The sequence below is a fragment of the Chiroxiphia lanceolata genome, chromosome 6 (genome assembly GCF_009829145.1).
Source record: "Chiroxiphia lanceolata isolate bChiLan1 chromosome 6, bChiLan1.pri, whole genome shotgun sequence".
In the NCBI taxonomy this organism is placed as follows: domain Eukaryota; kingdom Metazoa; phylum Chordata; class Aves; order Passeriformes; family Pipridae; genus Chiroxiphia; species Chiroxiphia lanceolata.
In genome coordinates, this window is record NC_045642.1 from 49583080 (window position 1) to 49606012 (window position 22933).

Consider the following 22933-nt stretch of genomic DNA (forward strand, 5'->3'; position numbering starts at 1 on the left):
CCCCTGCAGCTCTTACACTGTAGACGCTGTTATTCTACACTCTTGGTTCTCTCATCTCCTTAGTTTTCTCCTCCTTTCTAAAAACACTTCCCTTCTGAAACAAGAAACATGCTTAGTTTTTGAGACTGGAATGTGCAGGAGGTGGAGGAAAGGGGCACTTCTGCAGGAATTTTCTGAAGGTCACAGGCAATAGAGTAGTGCATGGCTCATTTCAAGAAACAGATCTGAAACTGCAGGTGAAAAATCCTGAGCCTGGATACAGTCGGTGAGAAAGAGAGCAGCTGAGTGGGGGAGTTTTAAGTGTGATGCTCAAGATCTAACTTTTAGGGGATATTGAACCTGCATGCATTTAGGTTTGGGTTTTGCAGTGGATTTCACTAAAGCTCCATGTTGCTGTGTTGTCTTGGTAGGTGTCCTGCAGCTGCTTTTCCTTGGTAGATTTGAGATTCCTATAGAAAATGAACATATAATAAGGACCAAAATAAAATAATAGCAGATGAAAGTATCAGTCGCTCATACATAAGTGAAGCACATTGTGAGGAAGTGGCTTGTGCAAAGTCACTGCAGGTCTGTGAGAGAGCCAGGAAACAAAATGTCTTTTGACTCCTGGCCAGTCCTACCCTCTGGAACATGTTACTCTTCTTTGAGAGTAAACACAAACACTTGATTTGGCCAAAACTACATTATGGGGTGGAAGCAAAAAACTCCCTTTTTGACTTCCCAGGCAGGTGCCAAATCTCTGCCCCAAGCCAGCACACTGACACCATGCCCAGGAGCTCTGTGCAGGCAAGACCTACGGACAGGAACAAGGTAGGATCCCACAGGGTGCCCGGGAAGGGATGATGCTAAGCTTGTAGGATAACCTGTATTGGTTTTGTACAACTACAGAGGAAAACTACAGAACAGTTCTACATACTTATGGAAAGATGCCAATGCACAGATCAGAGCAGTCAATGAATTGTCAAACAAAGTAGGGAGGGAAAGTCTGTGTTCCAAACGATCGACAGGCTGAGGGCCAGACCTGCCAGCCTTAATCCTACTAGGTTGTTGGTGAAGCCTCACCAGAACTCAGGCACAACCCCGCAAGTAGGGGCAAAACATGGTTTCAGCTGCCAAGGTCTTTTGGATGAGAGTGAGGTTAGAGAGCAAAGAGGGAGAATCTGTTCTCTAAAGCACAATCTGGAGAAGCAGTAGCATTTATAGGCCTTGTGGAAAAAAGGCTTTTAGGGAGATTACATCATAGCTAGCTTCTGTGTTAACACTCAGCTCTGGCATTTATCTTTACAATGCATGCTCACATCAGCCACTGCCCTCTGATCTGACTTTGTCCTGTGTTTTTCTAATAGCAGTCTCCCGATGAGACGCCGTTTTTCCATCATCATTTGATTCTCTCTCAACATAAAGGATTGAATTGTTTTTACCCCGATTAAATCACACCCTATTGGTTTCTGTCCCAAGCAAATGAGGACTGAAGTCTGTGCCTTCCAAGGCAGCCTTCTCCTTGCAGCTACACCGACATTCAGGAGAGCCTCGTGGGTACCTTCAGAGTTGCCTGCTCTCCACAACCTGGATCACTGCCAGGCTAGGCAGCACTGAGACAGTCCCGGTGACACCTCCAGGTAGTCCTAAGTCCTGACCCTCTGTGGGAGCTGATGCTTAAGTGAGCCCTGCTGTACTTGGTGGCCTGTTTTCTGAAATGCAGGAGATGTCGATGAAATTAGTGGGTATCTGATTCCTCTAAGAAACAGGTCACAAGTGCCTGAGAATTTGCTGTTAAATTAGTACCCTGGAATTTATTTTAGAAAGTGACCTGATTTCCAGAGGTTCTCAGCACTCAGACAACCAGAATGAATTAAGTCGGGTATGCAGATGAAAAACCTTAAGTTAATCTTCTGAGTTTTATGGTACAAACTTTAACCTCTCTTTACTTAGGCAGAGTTTCACCGTGAGTGGAAGATAAGAAATTCCTCTCAGGATGTGGGTTCCACGCTTGATTGTTGGGTGATTTGGAAAGACCTCTACTCCAGCCTTGTTTCTCCTTCTCCAGGATGGGAACAGGATAGCCCCATCTTTCTAAATAGCTGCAAGATGTAAAGATAAAAAGTGCAACATAAGGCTGCATGTCAACACCATTGTTATTCCTTTCCCAATTCTTTAATAAATAGGCCCACTTATAAGTACTTCATCTATATTTCTAAAAGGACTAGCTCTATTTCCCTGACCTTCCTGTCAACTAACTTTTCAAGGAAACACAGCAGTAAGGCCACAGTCTGTGACAGAACAGCACAGCACAGCACTGACCTGGGGACAGTAATTCTCAGTTCTTTTGAACAGAGGCACCATTGAGAGACATAGAGATATGCCAGCACAGTACCATCCACTTCATTGCACAAACACACAGTCTGACTCTCCAGCAGCGAGTGACGTGCACAGGCAAGTTATGAGCATTGGCAATTCTTCAGTGGGGAAAAATCAGTGCTGAGCATCATCTGCTTGTCCCAGCAAACATGATGACCTCATCACATTACAGCAGTGAAAAGAGCATCCTGGAAAAAAAGTGGCCTGAAAACACCGAACCTCCATGCTAAGTCTGCCTTTGCCATTTCAGCACACTTCGGCATATTTCCATTAACAAGATTGCACACATGCACACAGACACGCATACAGATGTGTCTCTCCCCCCGTTCTGCTCTGGCTGGCACAGATTTCCCAGGGAGGATCTAAAAACCAGTATGACACACAGAGATGAGTGGACTCCCAACATGTTTTAAAGATGAGCTTGGTGCCTGTAACAGTCTGTCATCAGCCTTGCAGAGCAAGCAAATACTGCAGCCTGTCCCCTGCCAGCATGCCCCAGATATGGTGTCCTGTGGCCACTTCTGCAAGGAGCTGGTTGGCCGCCCCACTGTGCGAGGCCGTTCCTCGCTGCATCCCGTAACAAGGTTGAAACAACCCAGAAGCTTCTGTTCTGGTGTTTGTTGTGGTGGGTGCCTGCCTGCTGAGACCCACGTAGCTCAGTACAGGTATGAACAACTTCAACATGGGCAGGAGGAGGTTTGCTGTTAGGAATAATCAGATATGTGGAAACTTGTTCAAGCTTCCTGGGAAAAGAGCTACCTTTGTTTGCAGGCTTATGGCACTGGGCCCTGAGCCATTTGACATCAGACAAAAGTAGGAACCAGTGAAAGAAGGGTTGCTTCCAAACTGGAACTCACTAGGGAAAGCAGATGCATTTTCCCACTTTCATCACATAGCCAATATCCCCTCCCAGATCCACTGTAGTAAGATAACTATGAAAAGAAATGAGTCTTCTGGAGAGTTTCTTCCCCAGTCAAGCTGGCCTGCTTTCAGGCTGCTTCAGAGGCTGTCTTAGGGCAGAAGATGGGCTCATCACCAGCTACCAGATATTTCTGGGAGAGATAGGCTCCTTCATGGGGCAGTTAAGCTGCAGAAGGCATCCCATGGAGAAGTGACTGCCAAAGAGCAAAGACATTAAGTAGAAAATTGGCCTCATCCTCCCTTGTGACCTGCTGGTCACCACTCACCTCAGATCAACAGTGAGGAAGTGATTTGTAAACAACACATAGAAAGCATCTCTCCACTCCAAAATAAGGTGGAGCGGGCCATGGCTTAGGACACTTGCTGAGAGCTAAGTGGTTTGGAGAGCTCATTCAGCATCCATCTGCATTTTTAGCTGATAAAAGCTCTTAAAAAGCTAGCTCTTGCTTCCACTGAGCCTCAGGCACCCTTGGATGAAATCTATGCCCCAAAAGGTGCCATGAAGGCAGGTTCCAGTGAGCCTGTTAAGGTCCTGTGGTAGTGGCAGTTGTGTGGACACTGTAAGTACAAATAGTGATAGCCTTTCCAGGTTGTTAATTCCTATATTTGCTGATATAGTAAACTCCTTTGTCAGGGTTTTGTTGAAGCTGTATCATCACTGACAGAGGAGAAATAAGACAGGACATAGTGCTGTGTTGTACCGTGGGTTCATGTCCAGCCCCTCAGGCTGCCTCCTTTCATTCATTACTGTGTGGTAACAGTATGGTCATAGACTTTGCATCTCACTCCTGGCATGGTCATCCTCGCTGTGTGATGGTACAGCCTCCTCTTCAACGAGTGGTAGGACAGGACACAGCTGATCAGTTCTATAGCAATTATAGTTCACTTTTGAGCCTAATAACATTAATAATAATAATCATCAGTGCTTGATGTCCACTAGTCTCAAATTCAAAGTTTACAGAGGTGAAAACATATCTTTGTTTCAGATATGACAACTCTGAGTGGCTGATAGGGTAGCTGACTCTCTTGTGATCTCCCAGCAGATTGGTGGCAAGAGGGATAAGCAGTGCCCTGGACTCTCTTTTCACCATTCCCCAGAGGGTGGACAAGATGCTTCACTTGCAGGAGTCACAGTACATCACCATCAAGTATTCTGAGAGCTTATCAATCTTTCAGCTCTTGCAGTGAACAGACCTTCAAAGGAGGGATGATATAGGCTGAAATTCAAACAGCTGCAACATGGCTTCAGGAGTCTAAACTCCTATATTGATGACCAGTCTTTGACCAGCAAATGATTAATGAGATACCTCAGGGCTGGTAGATTCAAGCCCACAGAAAGATGACAGATTTTCTTGGTATAATGTTCTATGTACAGATTGAATTAAAGTCCAGATCTGCACAACTTCTTCGAGTTCAACAGCATTCACGAGTGGTGCCATCAAAATCACAGGCTATGCAATGTGAATAAAATTCTGTGCTACTGGTATAACTAAGATATTATCTTGCGGAAAGCTTTTTAAAGAGGTCAGGAACCTCCAGGTAATAGCAAAGACGGGACAAACCTCATGCCTTAAAGCTGACACTTTCTCATTAGCGCCTTCAGAGAAGCCTGATACAAAACCAGCTTCAGCCAACTGCAGACTGAATTTCCTAACACAGATTGTGGAAGACTTGGAAATACGCAGAACATTTTCCTAATGTGTTAATACAGTGGTTTATAAGGCACTGGTTTGTGTTCATCTCTGAAAAATTAATGGTCTGCCTGTTGGGCACTCCATTATATGGAGAGAGTGACTATAATAGTCATACACTTTAGGTTGGTAAGTATAGATGGCTTTAACGAGTTTACTTTACTAAGAAAGCCATATTGCAAATCATATGTCTAAGTTTTATGGAACAGTCGGCTGACTAAGTAGCTGATACTTCTGTTGGTGTACGGCATCTATATAAACATTATCCTGCTGTTTGATATTACGTGGTTTATTCCTTGTATAATTTCAATGGCTCAGTTACTGCCAGAAATAAGAGCTACGGTGATCACTTAAAAATGCCCCTCAGGAGATCAATAAAAAATTCCCATACCCAGTGCACTTAAGTTCCTTTTCCAAATTGTATTCAGGTTCAACTTAAGGGAAATTAAGTTGAGGACACATGTAGAGTAAAATGGAACTGACGTGTGTAATGCCTTCCAAACCAGGAGTAAATTTAATTCTAATATAAATAAAATTGTATTTTTCAACTGATAAATTTTCATGCAGTTTCCATAAAATATAGAACACTAAAAAGGCAATTACATCACATTTAACAGCTCACGGCATTTCACCATGCCAAATGCCCAATATAAAGTCCTCAATCACCACTCAGTCCATTTGTAACTCTCTGAAAGGTAAAAGAAAAGGCACAGGTTACCTTCCAGTCACAAATACAACCAAATTGGTTGCACGTTGCTGCCTGCACTGTCCTCAGGCTTTACACAGAAGTCTAGACCTGCACAGGTAGGCAAGCTTTTGCAGAAGTGCTGCTCACCATCACTCCTTGCTGAAGCCTACAGCTGTAAGCAGCCCATGCTGTAGAATGGTGCTCTATAAAGAGGAGGTAGAGCACCTGCAGCTTGACAAACTGAAGCGAGGGTTATACCAAACCCTCCCTGTGCTCCACTGACAGTAGTTTCCTTTGATAGTGGCTATGAAATAAGATTATGCATTGCTTCCAGAAGGAGAGGAAAATGTCCAGAGATGATTCAAGAGAATCTGCTCCCTTGGTAAAGGTCCAGTTTAATAGCAGCATTTGTCAAGGAACAGATCTTTGTCTAAAAATATTTCTAACCAATGAACTGATGAAATACCAGCTCCATTTTAAAGACACTTCAAAATTATAAAACAATTAATTTAAATAACAATTAGGAATCCACAATCTGCTGCTGTATTTATGTGGTTATAATGGCAATATGATTTACTAGTGGAAGTATTAAATTAACTTGCATAATTATTAATGACAGTTTTTGGCAGTGGCATCAGTTATTAACCTATGTTCATAGTATATTAATGGACACTATGTCCTCACTTTGGGATAACATCCCAAATTCCCAGACTGCTGCTTCCTTGATCTGCTATATTGATTTAAAAATTACCCATAAGTTGCAATTACACAAGCAGTGCAACACCTTTGTATCATGTTCACAAAAATACAGTGCTCACAACCATTACAAGAACATATTTCTGTGGATCTTCTTTAGCGAGGTCAGCTGCTTAGCCCTCCCTGCTGGAACAGCTTGTGCCAATTAAGCATTGACTTCTGACTTGTCAAGATGAGGCACAACTCCTTCTGCCAGGGGCAGGTGAACCTACAATTACTTGTAAATCAGCAGCCTCTGACTCATCAGTAACTTCACTGAGGATTTGTTATCTTCTTAATCACTGAAATGGTAGGCACGTACAAATGGACTGCCATCCACAGAAGGAATTAATGTCTCCAGCTTAGCCAACTCCTTCTGCTTAAAAAAACCAAAGAAAACAAGCTGTTGGAATATGCATCTCAGAATGGAAAGGACTGTTCTACTGCAGAACCAGTTTAATATCTCATGTTTCTTTTAAAAAATTAGACAATGCTTTTAATCTATAGATAACAGAACTCCCACTGATTCCTGCACTGCAAAATCTGTCCTGAGGCTCTTACTTTTAAATACTTCAAAATGCATTTTCAAGAGAGAGGATTTTTCCATTATATAGATTTATTACTGCATGAAAAATTCAAAACAAATACACAAGGTCCCAGAGCAGGGGGAAGATTCATCACTTGCCCAAATAAAGATTAGACTTGACAAAAAATTTCAGAATTTATTGTGGTGAAAAACTCTGAATTGGGAAAGGAGTGGAATCTGTGATTGACAGTCTGCTCTAACCAGTGTTTTACACAGACAGACAGGGAGTTTACAACAGCCCAATATAAGATGTCAGGTGCACGAGTGACAACAGAATCCTATCATGGAAGTATTAGCAGGAACCTTTCCAATCTTACCTGCTTTTTAGTCACTAATCCAGCTCTTCAGACTTAATATAACATTTTAGATGCTTGAACTATTTAAAATTTCTTATTTGACTGCTGCTTAAGAAATGTCCTCACCCTAAATAATTTTTGCATTTTGATTGAGGTGAGGACCTTTAACATTTATTCCTACACCAGAAATAACTGTGCTAAATCCAAAAAAATCAGGATTTTGAAGTCTTTATGTCTTCAGTGATAAAATCAGAGGTGCCTGCTGTTTGAGGCAGAAAATCCAAACACTGCATTTCTGATTTAGGTGAGTGAATTCTGCTTAAATCCAGTCTTGGATGCTTAATGATTTGGTTCACTGTGCTAAGAGAGATCGGAGTGTCTGTGATGTGAAAACAACATGATGGAGACCTGGACTAGACTCTGTATGTGCCATCATCTATGACTCCAGGCTGTGGGGTTGGATTTCAATTTAGATTTGAGAGCCTCAAAATCCTACTGCCAATTCTGAGAGTCACATTCCTCCAGTAAAACGAAAGTGTATGTGGGAGAAGACAAGAATTGAATTTTGGTTTTGCTTTGTAAATTATGAACAATGCTCTCACAGAAGACTGCAATTCAGAGTATGACAGCTGTGTTACCAAAACTGGAAGGGCTTCCCTGTTTCAGCATACTGTTTGCATTTAAAAACAGTCACTGTCTAGACCAGACTTGCTCTCACAGTAGCAGTCACTACCACAAATGTCTTCATGTAGGAGATGATGTGGCCCTGGCCATTCTGGGGCTACTGTAGTTCTCTCTCTGCTGTTCAGTTTTGGTAGTCAATATGTTGTATGAAGCATGGAGGAAAACGTCTTCCCCATATTATAAAACAAACCCAGCCCTGTCTGTTTGCTAACAATTCCCTTGGACATCAGCACGTGGGAGAAATCAACCCAAGACTCCTCAGGTGTGTCCAAATATCTCCTTCAGTGCAGTTCCTCAGGGGTCACTATTAGGACCAGTGCTGTTTAACACCTGTGTCAGCAACACAGATAGTGGGATTGAGTGCACCCTCAGCAAGTTTGCCAGCAACACGAAGATGTGTCATGCAGTCAACACACTGGAGGGAATGGATGCCAGAGGGACCTTGACAAGCTTGAGAGGTGGGCCTGTGCAAACCTTGTGAAGTTCAACAAGGTCCGGCACCCAGATCAGGGCAATGCCGAGCACAAATACAGGCTGGGCGGAGACTGGATTGAGAGCAGCCCTGAGGTGGAAGACTTGGGGATGTTGCTGAACAAGAAACAGTGTGAGCTTGCAGCCATGTCCTGGGCTGCATGAATATAAGCATGACCATCATGTTGAGGAAGCTGATTCTTCCCTCTACCCCACTCTCATGAGACTCCACCTGCAGAACAGTGATTGGCTCTGGGGTGCCCAACATAAGGAGAATGTGAATCTCTTGGAGTGAGTCTAGGGGAGGAGCATGAAGATGTTCAGAGGGCTGGATCACCTGTTCTACAAAGACAGGCTGAGAGAGTTGGAGTTGTTCCTGAGAGGGTTGGAGAAGGCTTCAGGGAAATGTTGTAGCACCTTCCAGTACCTGAATGGAGTCTACAAGAAATCTGGAGAGGGGCATTTTACAAGGGCATGTAGGAATAAGGATAAAGGGTAACAGATTTAAATGGAAAGAGTATAAATTTAGATTAGGTATTAAGAAGAAATTTTTTACTGTGAAGGTGGTGAGGGATTGGAATAGGTTGCTCAGAGAAGTTCTGGATGCCCCATTCCTGGAAGTGTTCAAGGCCAGGTTGGATGTGCCTTTGAGCAACCCGGTCTAGTGAAAGTGTCCTTGACTGTGGCAGAGGGGTAGAATTAGACGGTCTTCAAGGTCCCTTTTAACATGATCCATTCCATGATTCTATCATCTGTCCCAAAAGATCTGAATGTCCTTAGCTTTCCTGCTTGCACTGAAGGGACCCTGCACACTTTCTGAAATCAAGCTGTACATCTGAGCTTATATGGTTGCCAAAAGGTTTCAGCCTTCCTGGAGTTGGTCATTTTTATTTTGGCATTTTCGTCAGTCCAAATAATTAGTTAATTAGATGCTCTATCTCTGAAGATAAAGGAAAAGATTTCACCTTAAAAACAGAATCATACAATTACTGCATGGAGATTAGAGTCTTCTGCAGTGATGTCATTCACTCTGGCTTTGCACTGACGTGATCATGCTTGATCTCAACTGTCAGCTCAGGACAAACTGTCACTGAGGTCAAGAGGTATAAAGACTTCACTGTGTACCTGCATGCAAGCATGCAGTCTGTATCCAGACTCAGCTTAAGTTTCATCCTCTAAATTTTGACTGAAGCAATATTTGACCGAACCCTTCCATCATACAGAGAGCAGATGGCAGTACTGTGGACTCCTCACACAGTTCAGGAGATGAGTAGAGCAGAGACAGCAAATGTTGCTCACCAGCAGGTGAGGAGTTCATGTAGAACATCCTTTCTCTTCCTTGTACCATTTTAAAGAAGTACTTTCCGAAATGGTTTTTTCCTCAGACCTTACACAGTCTAAAACTGATACTGTCTGCAGCTCTAATCCTTTCCTGTTTTGAAAGTCTGCCTTTCATTTTCAAACAAAGTCCTTTCTTCTTTGCAATGCCCCTGGAGAAACCTGCATGCTCACAGAGTATTTAAGGGTTGACAACAGCAGTTTCTTAGATTTTTAAGGGTCAACATCATTTGAACTAGCTTCATCTCATGGGTCCATGAAGGAAGGTTAGAAATGCTGCCTAAACAAGTACTCCATCCACCTTGTCTTAGTCCTGGCTGAAATCCAGAGACAAAGAGGAAAGCAGATCGGGGGGAAAAAAGGCACAGTTAATTAATGGCCAGGTTCTGAGCATCTCTATCTTCTTCAGGTCACTAGAGCCTTATTGAGGGAGCACACTCACTGAAAGTTCCTCCTTCCTTTGCTGTCAGCATCTAAGCTTAGTTGGCCTTAGGCCCCTCAGAGCCTCGTGAGCTTTCCCTTCACTTTATCAATGAGCAGTTTTCTAGGCATGGGTTAAAGTGCAGGCTGCTGCTTGCATAAGGGGACTTACTCCGGAAACATCAATATGCCAGACTGTCTGGAGGAACCTCAATCGGCTCCGAGACCACATCTCCTGACAGTCCTCCCACTTCATTACACAGTCCCCACCATCCGACTTTCTTCTAACATGGGCTGGAGCCCCTTTCCTTGAAGAACCTCAGCAAGGTATACACCCCGAACAAGACAGCAGTATCTCAATGTGTTGCCAACAAACTGCATCTGGAATGAAGCTCAGGAAACCAAAAACTTAAATCCTCCATAGGCCCCACTTTGCAGAAAAAGATAAGGGTCACCCAGCAAAACTGAGAGAACCAGCATCCACAGGGGGCAGCGCAGCCAATGGTAGCCTTCCTGGACACCCACACATTCCTGCTGTAAATACACAACTATAACAGGGAGGTGTCTCCTAAAGCCTGGAAAGCTGGTGTTCCTAACACTGCTCGAGGTTTTAGACTGCCTGCTAAGCTGTGTGTAATTCTACTGAATTTCTGCAGAGGGAATTAGCTTATTTTCACTCAGAGTAAATGCAACATTTGCCAGTTATTATATATGAATTATGGAATTCACAACATTTAATAGATTTTGTACAAATCTATCTGCAGGAAACAGAGCTAATGATTTGTTGCTGGATCAATCTGTCGATATCAAAATGTCTAAAGAGATGCTTAATGCACTGCCAGTTGATGTAATATTTTTGGATTTCAGTAAAGCTTTTGATACTGTCTCTCACAGGATCCTTCTGGACAAATGTCCAGCACACAGCTGGATAAGCACATCATGTGATGGGTGAGCAATTGGCTCATGGGTGGAGCACAGAAGGTAATAGCGAATGGGGAAACATCAGACTGGTGACCTGTCGCTAGCGGGGTTCCTCAGGGCTCCTCCTTAGGCCTTGTGCTCTTCAACATCTTCATAAATTACTTCAACACAGGACTGGAAGGGACACTAAGAAAGTCTGCAGATGACACAAAACTCAGAGGAGCTGTTGACTCCCTCAAAGGCAGGCAGGCCCTGCAGAGAGACCTCAACAAATTACAGGACTTGTAATCAAGTCCTGTAATCAATCATCAAGCATTTAAAGTTCAACAAGGGAAAGTGCTGGATTCTGCACCTGAGATGGGGCAACCCTGGATGTACAGACAGACTGGGGAATGAGATGTTGGAAAGCAGTGCCACAGAAAGGGACCTGGGGGTCCTGGTTGATGGCAAGCTGAATATGAGTCAGCAGTGCCCTGGCAGCCAGGAGGGCCAACAGTGTCCTGGGGGGCATCAGGCACAGCATCTCCAGCCAGTCAAGGGAGGGGACTGTCCCGCTCTGCTCTGTACTGGTGTGGCCTCACCTTGAATATTGGGGCAGTTTTGGGCGCCACGATATAAGAAAGATATTAAGCTATTGGAGAGCGTCCAAAGGAGGGCAACGAAGATGGTGAAGGGCCTTGAGGGGAGCTGTGTGAGGAGTGGCTGAGGTCACTCGGTCTGTTCAGCCTGCAGAAGAGGAGACTGAAAAGAGACCTCATTGTAGTCTACAACTTCCTCATGAGGGGAAGGGGGGGGGGGCAGACATTGATCTGTTCTCTGTGGTGACCTGTGACAGAACTCGAGGGAATGGACTGAAGTTGTGTCAGCAGAGGTTTAGGTAGAATATTAGAAAGCGGTTCTTCACATTGAAGGAGGGTGGTTGGATGCTGTAATGGGCTCCTCAGAGAAGTGGTGACAGCACCAAGCCTGACAGTTCAAGAAGCATTTGGATGATACACTCAGGCACATGGTGTGACTCTCGGGGATGGTCCTGTGCAGGGTCAGGAGTTGGACTCTATGGTCCTTGTGGGTCCTTTCCAATTCAGCATATTCTGTGATTCTGTAACTGTTCCTGAAAGTCCTCAGTTGTCCTCAAGAACAATAATAGCCTTTCAGGGAATGATTCAGCTGCTCACAAACAGTTACCCAGTGCCATCCCATACAACCAAGCAGGGCTGCAAAACATTCAGGTGGGACTAATAAAGAGAACACAAAGGATCCCCTGCTTTTCCACAGCAGCAGCTGGAGCGCACATGTCAAAGAGCACTAGATGGCTTCATTTAGCAGGTAACTGAACTGTCAGCGTCTGTAGTTATTGGATAGACAGGAATTTTGTATGTACTGGCTTTAATCATCCAGCCCAAACCACAGTAGCTGTTTTAGAGTTGATCTAAACCTCCAGCAAGATTCAGTTTGATTGCTGAGAGAGCTTTTAAGGACAGTACCTAGCAGACTGCAGCCTTTTGTGGCTCACAAACCTCTGAGAGCAATGCCAGCATCTTTATGGAGTGCCTTGTGGGGCAGACACCGTACCTTGTAAAGTTAAAAATCTTGCAGCTCCCAGGCTGCTGCTTTTTTGCTAAGGTCTTTCCAATGCTAAACTTTAATCACTTAGAAAGTGCAAAGTGCAAGTCTAGCATCAACCACTTCACAATAGCTTGTTTTTGCTTTTTAGTGCCCTCTTCTCTGAATACTATTTTAAAAGCAGTATCTATAACATCAATATTTAACCACTAGGCTTGTTCCTTATCACAAGGATGAGGATTGCTGTACACGTGGGCTAAATCACAGTGCCTAGACAGCTGATAATAATGAAAGCATCTTTCAAGATGAGGCACTTGATTGCTACTCTAAAGCTTACTGGTGAAAGAAATGTGTAATCTATTTTTTTCATTGTATTTGAAATGAAGTCACTTGCTTAAATATTAGTCATCTGGATATATATAGCTCATTTTTAAAACTGGGTTAGCACCTGGCAATTCAGCCTGAGTAAGCATCAGGCTATCCCAGTCACAGGCCCATTTGAATTCTTGTTCATCTTTTTGCAATGTGTGACAGACTTCTTTTTTTCTGACATGACTTCCTTCCCACTTCACAGGAGACAAATCCATGCACTCAAAGCAGCTGCCTGATGGCAGCCCAGGGAGGGGAAGCAGCCTGGCAGCAGTTCCCCCTTCCCACTGCAGCTGGACAGCAGGGCTGGTCCCTGTGCCAATGCTACTCTGCCACATCTTGTCTCCCTCAGGGCAACAGGGTGCCCCAGGTACAAGAAAACAGAGTGGCAAAGTATGTAATTTTCTGCCTGTGATACAAAGATCAAGGTAATTTTCAATATTACTGTCCATGACATTTTCCTGAACATTGAAAGAGATTTTTTCTGCTATAAAAAACATCCCTCTCTCCTTTCCCAGCTGTCTTTGTAGTTTCTTTCCCAAGTGTTTCCCTGTTGGTTTTTCTCTGCCTTTGCCTTAATTTTCTGCAGTGTAGCACAAGTACAAATCATGCTCCTGGCAGAAAAGACACTGAAAAATTCTGCCTGTCCTCCGTCTGACTAAAAGCTGTGCAGAAGACTTTGTGTCTTCTGCACATCTGGAGACGGTCCTGATAAAGACAAACAGCCCAATGATGATACCTAATGATTTATTTTTCCTTGGGGGAAGTGCTGAGGATACTAGATATACTTTGCAACGTTGCTCCCAGGAGAGTTTATATAAGCAGGGAGATGAATTAACAGGCAGCCTTATAGGGAGGGATGAATTTGTGAAAATGCATAAACATTAAGGAGATTTGCTGGAATACCAAATACCTGGGACCTAGTCCATGTCTCTGCACCCAGTGAGCGCACATAGCACTGGTGAGGTCTGTCCCACTGCACAGGGACTGCCTCTGGGGGACTACCAGCACAGCTATCACTCTCCAGAAATGATCTGTGCATCAGGGATCACAGGACCACTGATGTGGAAGGGAGCTGGCAGAGCTGAAGGCACCAAGTGTGCCCAGCATGGGGATGCATGGCTGGAAATTAGGAGGAACTCGGATAAGGATGGGGAGCATTGATTTTTATGAAGAGAAATAGATGAGTCTTAGCCTGTATGTGCATTAGTGGGAAAACTGCTCAATTGCCACTGACTCCTGACATGCCTCTGATTTTTGTAACAGTTGTAATTAATTTCCCTTGGAGTACCCAGACTGTCAAGCCGCATACCTGGTGTAAAAAGGAGTTCATGCAACTCAAAGGTCAGCACAGTGCTAAGTCTCTGTAGGAAAGCATTTTCCAGGGCTAGGAGATTAGGAAACCATTTAAAACTAGGGAATCATGTATAATACAATGATAGGAGGGAACTTGTCTGGCTTTCCTCCAAAAGCTAAGCATCATTCATTGATCAGAAAACAGATCTCCATCTCTACTGAGAACACTTCTTCCTCCATTTGCTAGGTGGAAAATGACAAACAAGCTAGCTGTGCCCTCTCCCACATCCTTTCTCCTTCTGTCTGTCCAGGTGTCCCCGTCGCTTTGCCCTCCTTCAGCGCACCACAACTGTACCAGTGGCTACTTACTCGGCACCGCCAGCAACCTCGGGGGCGGTGGAGGTGGAGGAGGCGGTGGTAACAGTGGAGGTGGCCTGCACTGGCAAATTTCCTGGCAGCTCTCTGTAACTTTCTCTGCTACAGGCTTGGAGCATGACTTCTGGGGCTCACCCTGAGTGATCTGTGAAGAAACAAGTAATTGCATGAGCAGCAGAACAGTGACAACTGATTTTCCACGAATGTGTTTCTTAGACTTGAGTATCCGAGTGGCACCTCAGACCTGTAGGGAGAACTGAGCTCACGTTCCCCACTAAGGTGACTACAAGAGTGTCTATTCCCTATGTGGTTCCCATTTTTTATCTTTTATTTTTTTATTTAATATAATATCTTCAAGACTCCTTTCGCCTCTGTCAAATTTGGTTGAAATTGGCCAGCTGGTTTTTGAGTTATTATGGAGTAAGGAGAAGGCAGGCAGTGGCAGACAATATGATTGCGTAAGCCTTCTTTCCTTAAGAAAGCCATCTAGCAGCATGCATTATTCACGGGGTCATTGCTGCAAGCCAAAGAGAGCTAATAAAAATTACAAGACAGTTAGGGTCAGGATTATGTTCATTTTCCTTATGGCAGAACTGAAAGCCAGAGGACATCTCTCCTCTGCTTTGCCAGCATCACTTTGAAGTTGAGAGAGCATTTCACAGGGTGTTTCACTTCCCACCAAGAGGAGAGGGAACACATATTTTACTCATCTGTAGACCACAGCAATGACATGGTTAAAATGGAAATGCCACATTGTAACCCTTGTAACATGCAGTATTGGCTAATAAAACTGAAGATGAGGCACTGCAGAACCCAAGTATGGGCATTGATTGGCAATGGACAATGATTTAGCCAGTACTGGTATATGATATATTCAATAGCTTGATCTAGTCATGACAAGGACCACTTATGAGCAGCAAATTTGTCTTATCATCAGCAGTATTTACATAACTAATGATTTAAGGAATATTCATTAAAATTCCTAATATAATGCTACAAAATGGAGTCAGTCCCTAATGAAAAGGAAATTTGCTGAGCATCACAGAAGCTTCTTAGACATATTAACTTCAAAGGTCTCTAAGCCAGCTCTTTCTGAATGACTTATACTCGGAAAATACTGGATACAATTTTAAGGAGACAAAGCAAAGTGTAAAAGATTAATAAGCATGTTATCTAACAAGCATTTTGAATGTAAGTATCAGGAGACCACCTGGGACAGACTTGTGTCTTGCTGAAGCTAAGGACAGTTACACTAGCATTCAACTATTGCCTCGTGCAGTTTGGTCTCAGACAGATTATTTTCCTAATAGTTTTGGCCTAACATCATCCTCTGTAATCAGGGTTTTTCCACAACATGGCAGTCATTACAAAGAGGATGTCTCATGGCATGCTTTCTGATTTCTTTTAGGCACGCTTCTTCTGCCTCTCTGCCTATCCTCAGGGTCACCCGGGGTTGCCTTCTCCCCGCTTCTCTCTACCGTCCAAGCTTTGCTTCCCTTCCCTGCCAGCTCCGAGCACAGTCTGTCTCCTCTACCTTTTCAACCCTAGCCCCCAGGCTAGGCACCTCTCCCACTCCCCGCAGCTGGGCACCAAGGGGGCTGCATTGCCTCTTGGCTGCAGGAAAGCTGTGCACAGTCATTTTATATTTCTGGCCAAAAAGAGAGATGTGGCTAATTAAAACAACATCACTGCACAAAGGACACGTTCACATGCGTAGGAGGTTTCTAAATGCAGAAAGACGCATTACTCTGGCCTCAGGGAAATGGAGGTAGGGCTTTGTTGATTAAATATTATAGGGAGGGAAGGAGGAAAGAATAGAAAAGTCTACATGGAGCTGAGTCGGAAGGACAGCTCAGCACAGCATAAGGCAGAAGGCTCAGTTCTTTAAACAGCTTGTTGAAATCTATTACCAAACATAGGGAAAAACAAATTCAACACAAGCGCTTTCCAAGTTTCCCCTTCACCATCAGGTAACAGTAAGAGGACGGTTAAAGACCATCTCAGACAGCTTCCAGGAACTTACACAAATTCTCTGAACGCCCTAATGAATCAAAGTGACTCGGCTGCATAATCCCTCACGACTGGTAATAAATCTGTCTGCTAAGCAGGTTTATTTATTTTTAAAGTAAGTGATCCCAGGCAGCAGAATATCCTCCATACTGCCTCAGCTCTTTCAGCACTGTTCACACATGGCGTTGGGGTGCTAGGCACGCTCCCAAGAAGAGCCCCATGAGAAAAGCATCCACTCCGTGCAGCGGCTGTGGCATACCTTGTTGAATGGGTGTGACAATGTTTACTGTGCTGATGGAAGGAGGTGGGGTACCATCTCTCCGCTGGTCCCAGCAACTGATCAGGAAGCAACTATTAACTCCTACCTATAACTACTGTCCCCTAACTAGATCCTTTGTTATTGAATCCTATGAGCTCACTACAGTCTCACATGAGCCAGTGTGATGGGAGAAGATAGACACAGGGCAGAATAACATTGAGCAGACTTGGAGCCAGCTTTGTTTGCAAACCAGAAGCAGCTTTGTGTATGTAAGTCTGAAGACAGTACTGGTATGGCAAAGCTACATTGACTTATTGCTCTAACCTAATATGAACATGAACCAAAAGCTTCCTCTGTCTTTTTTTTAGAGCTATTGACTGCTTTTAAATCCCTGGAGTCTCTCCTACCCTAGCCTGGTAATAGAGTGTCCTCAGAAACCATTGGATAATTTTCTCAATTACTTTGCAGACAATATTAACCCTATACATGACCAGCCACTCCTTGCTCCTGTCTACTTTGAAAATATTACTTTTGGGGAAAAAAAAAAAGTTGTTTTGTCTCTCAATATCTGAGCCTGCACCTTTAGCAAAATTCCATATGATCATTTTTAAAGAATCGTGAAAGAACTGACATTTAAAAGCAGAGGCTTTATCAGCTATTTGTTTCCCTTCTCTTGTCACTGAGTAAAATGTCTGGTTGTTAGAAGATACCTGTAGGAACACAGATATTACCTTGCCAGGGGTTTTTCTTAGATGGTTAGTTTTCAATAACAAAGATATTGTAAGTTGGCTGAAATCTGGCAGGAAAAGGAAAGACTCAAATAGAGGTTGAGGGCCTCGAAGAGGAGAGAAATAGCCAAGGACTGCTGCAAGAAGACAGAATAGCAACAGTAACATAAAACAGTAGATAACAGTAGCAAAATAGAATTAGGAAAAAAAGAAAGACATTTGGATCCTTTTCAAGGAAAAAAATATCCCCCTGTTGATGTCTATTAGTCTTCTTATGAAAGAAATGAAGGCTGTTACTTGTGTCTCCTAAAGGTAAGCAGAACAAATCACTAGAAAATATGCAATCTTGCTCTGGCAGAAGATGATAAAATAATACTTCATGTTTCTTTCTTACTGTCTGAAATTCAAGGTAAGTTGCCTTTACAGCATGTGGCAGGAGAAAAAAAGTATGTTGAAAGAGCCTAATCTTTTTCTGGCGAGGTCTGCTAATTGAATCTGGCCTCAAACTTTACTGCTTGCTTGTTCTGCTGGACACTTTCATGGTCCCAGAATGGCTTTGGAAGCCCTTTGCAGGTTCATTTGTAACTAGAAACCCAACAGGCTGCCAGGCAGTTTGTAGCACAGAGGTTGCCTTGGCAAGGGTTCACTTCTGGAAAGGGAACCCACAGGGCTTGCTCCCTAGCTGTTACCTCTGCACCTTCCAGCCATTTGTCTGGGTGCTGGAGAAGCCATGGCCTGTCTTACACTTTGTTATTTGTTTGGCATGAGGCTTTCTTAAAACACACTCAGCAGCTGGCCAGTCTAGACATGTTGCCTGGACTTCAAGCTGATGCATTTTTTTTCTCTGCTCTGAAAATATGTAGACTTGACTTTATGGATTTTTGCATTTCATGCGAACACGTTTTGCAAAAAGGACAAATGTTTTAAACTATTTATGGAAATGAAAATCTGATCCACAGATGTCCAGGGAAAAACAAACAGAAAGTGGTAACTGGTGGTTTCCTTTTGCAGTCTCTGTTGAAGTTTGTACCTGTAGCATATTTCTCTTTAATCCAAAATCTCCTTTAGAAAGAGTGGTCCTAGTCCTGCTTTACATAAAGTGGAGGAACAGCTCACCCCAATCGGGGGCCGCCTGCATGTGGCCAGAGTTCTTTAGTATTTCAGAGTCTCATGTGATTGCAGCAGTCCATGAGCATGTTCTACAGCGTGGGATGGGAAACAGGATTAATACACTCCCTGGAGGGTGCCCCTCTTGCGACTTTTTTAATCAGGTAAAAGGAGGAAAGCTTTAAAAGAAAACTGCAGTTGACTGAAAAGGCACAGGGACCTCTAAAAGCCTCCTGATGTAGCAAGAGCTTTGTCTCTTGGAAGCAGTCTACAGAGATGAGATCTCAACACCACTGCATAAATCCCAGGACAGCTCTGTGTAATTCACATCAGAGTTAATCCAGATTCATGTTTATGAAACCAGAAAAAATGTGACCCTGCTATTTATCATGACCCTTACTGCTCTGTTTTTTAAATTATGTCAAAAGCATCAGACAGAATCATCCCATCCTTCTTGTCACAGAGCTGGCTATGAGGCTAATGAGAAAAAATTGTGGGGTTTGTTTTGGTTTTGCTTTTAATAAAACAAATGCTTCTCCTTTGATTAGCATCTGACTGATTCTCTTAAGTGTCACCAGGCAGGGCCTAGGGAGGGAATGCAAAGAGGTGGGAGGGAAGGCAATGCCACACATAAGTCATTGCACACACGAATGGGTGAAAAGGGGCTGGGAGAAGAGACGTGAGAAAACATGACGGCTGCTATAGATGGAGCAGGGGCAGGGGAGCGACACGATGCGACATTACAGAATTAGTCAAGGAGAAACATGGATTGTGAGACTTTGAAGATAAACAACAAGGATTATGACTCAACATGGGGAAGGGAGTCATGGGAGGGGTTCAAAGATGAAGGAGTTTCAGCCACAGGAAGGACGGAAGGCTGGTATGCAGGTGAGCATTCCACACCTGCCCTTCCTATTGGTACCTGCTGATAGGAGCCCTAGATTAAGCCTAGTTTTGGGAGAACTGGACAAAAGCTTGAGCAGCTTTATTGCTTGCTCTTTGACAGAACAGCAGGCAATAGCAGAAGTACAGTTGATGAATGGGACAACAAAACTTCCAAATTACAGCAAGGAAAGCTTGCGCTCCTTGGCTTTTGCATTTCTCAGAGCCTGTTTCAATTTTTATAAACATAATTATTTTTGAAAGATTGTCTTAGATTATCTGAGTAGTTTGCCAGAAAGATGTTTATGCAAGTTTTTTTTTCTATTTGATTGACTGACTGACTACAGGAGAGAGGTTGCAAGAGGCATCTCTTTTCACCCAACTATGCTTCCCTGAAAAATGCAGTTATAGTTTTAACTTAAGCTCAGCTACCTGAATACTTGAGCAGGACAGCAGGAAGGTAGCACTGGCAGGGATTTCTACGACAGGGGAATTGGGTTGTTTTTGTTGTATTTCTGTTCATTTTAATCCGTAAGGAGCACAAATCCTCTTTGTCATTCATGGCAAGAGACAAGATGCTAAAACAAACAACATCTCTCTTTAATCTCTTGAGAGTCACTAAGTTTAGATCAGGGAGTAAAAGATGTGGAGTCTCCACTATGTTTTCTCCAAGAAAGAAACTGTAATTGGTCAGTTCTTGAACGGCACTTGGCTGGCTCATCAATCACTTCTCTGAAGACATATATGATAAATAAACTTTAAAATATCGAAGTGACGCATTTGAGTTGAGCTTTGCTGCTGTTCTGAGTCTCCAAACTGGATGGGCGCTCTCCCTCATCATATACCAGTTTCTCCCAGTCTCTCTTGCTGGTCACCTCACATTACAATCAAGGTCACAAAACACCACCGCGTCGGAGTTGGCAAAAGCTGATTCAGCCCTTAACCCACAGAATCCTCAATTCGCAATCAACACCGAAAACCCACGGCAAGGCATGACCGCCGGGTCTCCGCTCCGCCACTGCCTCTTTCCGTGCATCTTGCCACCTACAGCAAAACGCGCTTTCCATCCCTCCGGCCGCCAGCGCGCCGAAGAAAGTCAACTCCATCCTGCTCGGACCGACCGCTCTCGGACCGAGTTCGGCGCTTCGGGGCTGTCCCCGGCCGCCCGTCCCGCACACTCGCCGTCCCGCAGCGCCCAGCGAGGGGGGCCCGCGCCCCTGAGAGCAACAGCTCACCCCGATCTGGGGCCGCCTGCGCGACCACCGCCCCGCCACGGCCTCCTCCCGCAGTGCCGGGGGTGCCGGAGGGGCTCTGCCCGCGCCCCCCCTCTGCCCCCGCCCCGGCCCCGGCCCGCCGCCCCTCACGCCCCGCAGCTGCGAGCGGGCTAGGGCGACCCTACCTGGAGGGACCCCCAGAGCGGGTGGAGGGCACAGTGTAGCAGCAGGGAGGGCCAGCAGCAGCGGAGCAGCCCCAACAGCTGCCGGAGCAGCATCCCTCCTGGGCGGGTGGGCGGGGGCGCGGGCTCCGGGCGACCTGGGGAGGGAGCAGAGCGAGCCGGCGGCAGAGGCGTTGGCTCGCACCCATGCCCGGAGCGCGACTGTCCCAACTTTAATTCTGGAGGGGAGGGAGGGAAGGCGGGAGGGAAGGAGGGGGGGAGGGAGGCAGGGAGGCAGGGAGATGGGCGGGTGGGGAGGGGAAAGAGTGGTCGGGAAAACCCAGAGCCCTTCAAGTCCCAGCTCCCTCAGCAGGGAGACGCGCCTCCACCCCCGCCCTGCCCACCTCCCTCCCCGCCCGCCCCGCCGGCTCCCCCTCCACGGGATGCTCTGGCGGTAGCTGCCGGCAGCCTGCCCGTGCCGGGGGCTGCCCGGCCGGCGCTCACCGCTGAGCCCGGGGCTCCCTCACACCCGAGGGGTGAGCGGGCGGCGGAAAAAGTTTGGAGCCGGGCGCAGGGGAAAAGGGGCAGGGCCGGGGCCGGAGCCTGAAGGGAGAGGCGAGGCAAGGGGAGCGGCGCGGCCGCGCAGCCCGGGGATTGCATCTCCCCCCTGTCCGCCGGCGCCGCCGCTGCTGCTGCAGTGATTTTTCAAGCCCATCAAGGCAGTCCCTTCCGCGCACGGCTCCCCTCGTCTCTCCCTCCCCGCCCGGGCTCCTCCCGGCGGCTGCCCTCCGCTCAGCCCCGGCGGGGGCGGCCCCCGGGAAGCTCGGGCACCTCCGGCAGCCGGGAAGCGCCGCACCCGCCCACCGCGCCCTCCCCGCAGCCGGGAGCGGGACCGAGCCAAGGGGAAAGCGCGGGATCAACCGGCACCCCCCGTCCTGGAGGAGCCTTATCCAGAATTGCGGCCAGGTGGTTTTGGGGTTGGTGGTTGTTGGTGTTCCCCCCTTCGCTCACGAGTGATACAAGGGCTTGTCCTGCGACAGGCGGGAGCTGGGGCTGGGTCAGCCCAGTGTCTCTGGGATGTAATAGGGAAGACGCTTCATGGCATTTGTGTTTCTATGTTCTAGGAAAGCACGCGGAAATGTGTAACAGTGCTTGCGGGGAAGTGGATAGACCACCTTCCCCCTCCCCCCTCCTCCCCCCCACAATAGCAAGGCACCACAACCCGGCTTCCCCACAAGAAGGAAACAGTAGAAAATCAAGGATGAAGACGGTTTTGCTTTCAGTGAAGCAGTAAATGAGCAAAACAACTGCTGTGTGAATGGTGGCCGTTGCTGGAAGTTGGGCTTTATGGGTATCAGGATGACCATCAAACGTCTGTTGTTGGGTCAATGGCACAGGAGTCCTGTTTTCAATGTTTCAAATGCAGTAAGCACGTGGGTTTGAACAAAATATTGGATGCAGCGTTTATATTTCATATCCCGAGATGAATAGGTTTGAGGATACTGAATTTAGTTTTTCTTTGTATTTCTTGCACCCACTGAGTCAAGTTTAATAATCAGTTTCATAAAAATCTGCTCAGAGAAGTGGGAATGGAAATACATTAACTTCTCAGCTGATACACAGCTAAAATTTTCTTTTCATACCACTGTTACACCACCATCTCCATTCATTTCAGCCCCAACAGGTGCCGGTTTAAATGTCAGGACTATAAGGCCCAGCAGCATCTTACAAATGAGAACAGGATACTGGAATGTAACAGTGTTACACCTGAGTCGAGGTAGACTCATTGAACCTAGACATTTATTGTAAATCCCTGCCTTGTGGTTTTGTAAGGGCAGAATACCGAGAGGTAGAGACATT

General features: G+C 45.5%; 1 protein-coding gene across 1 annotated transcript in view; it reads right to left on the minus strand.

Moving 5' to 3' along the window:
* PRIMA1 (proline rich membrane anchor 1) overlaps positions 1-21329 on the minus strand; it is a 54379-nt gene extending 33050 nt beyond the window's left edge. Inside the window, 2 exon segments of the mRNA XM_032692233.1 lie at positions 14707-14857; positions 21098-21329. Of these exon segments, the coding sequence (XP_032548124.1) occupies positions 14707-14857; positions 21098-21190 (244 nt within the window). The 5' untranslated portion in view covers positions 21191-21329.
* Positions 21330-22933: the final 1604 nt, after the last annotated feature.